Source organism: Poeciliopsis prolifica, unplaced genomic scaffold (genome assembly GCF_027474105.1).
Source record: "Poeciliopsis prolifica strain line A6 unplaced genomic scaffold, Auburn_PproV2 SCAFFOLD033, whole genome shotgun sequence".
NCBI lineage: Eukaryota > Metazoa > Chordata > Actinopteri > Cyprinodontiformes > Poeciliidae > Poeciliopsis > Poeciliopsis prolifica.
Window position 1 is genome coordinate 216,280 of NW_026562408.1, and position 1,221 is coordinate 217,500.

The 1,221-nt window shown below is 44.1% G+C and overlaps 1 protein-coding gene across 1 annotated transcript in view; it reads left to right on the forward strand.

Annotated features, from left to right (window-relative positions):
• Positions 1-1,038: 1,038 nt before the first annotated feature.
• The window catches only part of LOC129373372 (uncharacterized), a 16,129-nt gene continuing 15,946 nt past the window's right edge, over positions 1,039-1,221 (forward strand). The window contains exon 1 of the mRNA XM_055051254.1: positions 1,039-1,126. Coding sequence (XP_054907229.1) covers positions 1,039-1,126 — 88 coding nt within the window. The remainder of the gene's footprint in view (positions 1,127-1,221) is intronic.

Consider the following 1,221-nt stretch of genomic DNA (forward strand, 5'->3'; position numbering starts at 1 on the left):
TCATGTCGTGTTTTTCCTTTTCCATCTCTTTGGCGGTTTCAGTCTTCTGAGCTCATTCTTTTAGTCCAAAGTTCTGCTTTTATTTTCTCTGCTGAAGCTTCTGAAAATCAAAGTTTGTCCTGCAGACGCTGTCTCTCTTCTCGACCCCCATCTCATCTTTCTTCACTCCAAGATCAAAGCTTCTGGTTTCTCGTAAAAGTGTGTCATGTTCTCTGGGTCTGCGGGGAAAATGGCTGCTTGTCTGTTTCCCAGCCGTGTTTCACATTTTGTCACTTTAAAACAACAAACTTCAAAGCATTGCAGTCCACTTTTATATGACCTACCGACAGAGTAATGCATCAATGTGAGATGGAAGGAAAACAATAAATGATTTATAATTAGTTTTACCAATAAAAATCAGAAAACTGACATGCATCAGTACTGACAGGAGCTCAGAAGGGACAATCTGCTGTCAAATTTTGTCATTGTTGAGAATCATTTTGCACATTTTTATTCCAACAATTTTAACAGCTTCTGAAAACAGTCAAAGCACAAAAAACACCCAGCTGTGTTTTAGTACTACATTTATGTTTTTTAGTGTCTGGAAAACGAGCAGTTTTTGAAACGCTTTCACCAATCAGGAGGAGCCCAGCCCGTCACCTAGCAACCCCGTAGGAGCCCAGCCCGTCACCTAGCAACCCCGTAGGAGCCCAGCCCGTCACCTAGCAACCCCGTAGGAGCCCAGCCCGTCACCTAGCAACCCGTAGGAGCCCAGCCCGTCACCTAGCAACCCCGTAGGAGCCCAGCCCGTCACCTAGCAACCCAAGTTGAAGTGATTGAGGTTTTTCATGTTAAAATCTTCAATGTTGGAATAAAAGCTGCTTTAGAGCAACATGGTCGTGTTCTGGCTCCGGTTTGCAGGACTGACTGTAAAATGAGTGAGAAGAAAAGCAAATGTAGACGACAAAGCCACCAATATAAACATAAATATAAAGCGAGGCCCGGCGCCTGCAGCTCATCAGTTTCACTCTGTGACCAGTGGAAACCGCAAAGCGACGGATGTGGGGAGACGCTGAGACAGGAAGCAGAGCTGACAGTCGACCTGCCAGCAAAACAGAGAAGAATGAAGGCGGCTGGATCTCTGAAGGTAACACAGGAACCTTTTATATTTATATTTATATTTATATTTATATTTATATTGGTTGCTGTCAGTCTGACAGACTTTTGTTCACCTGCTCAGAT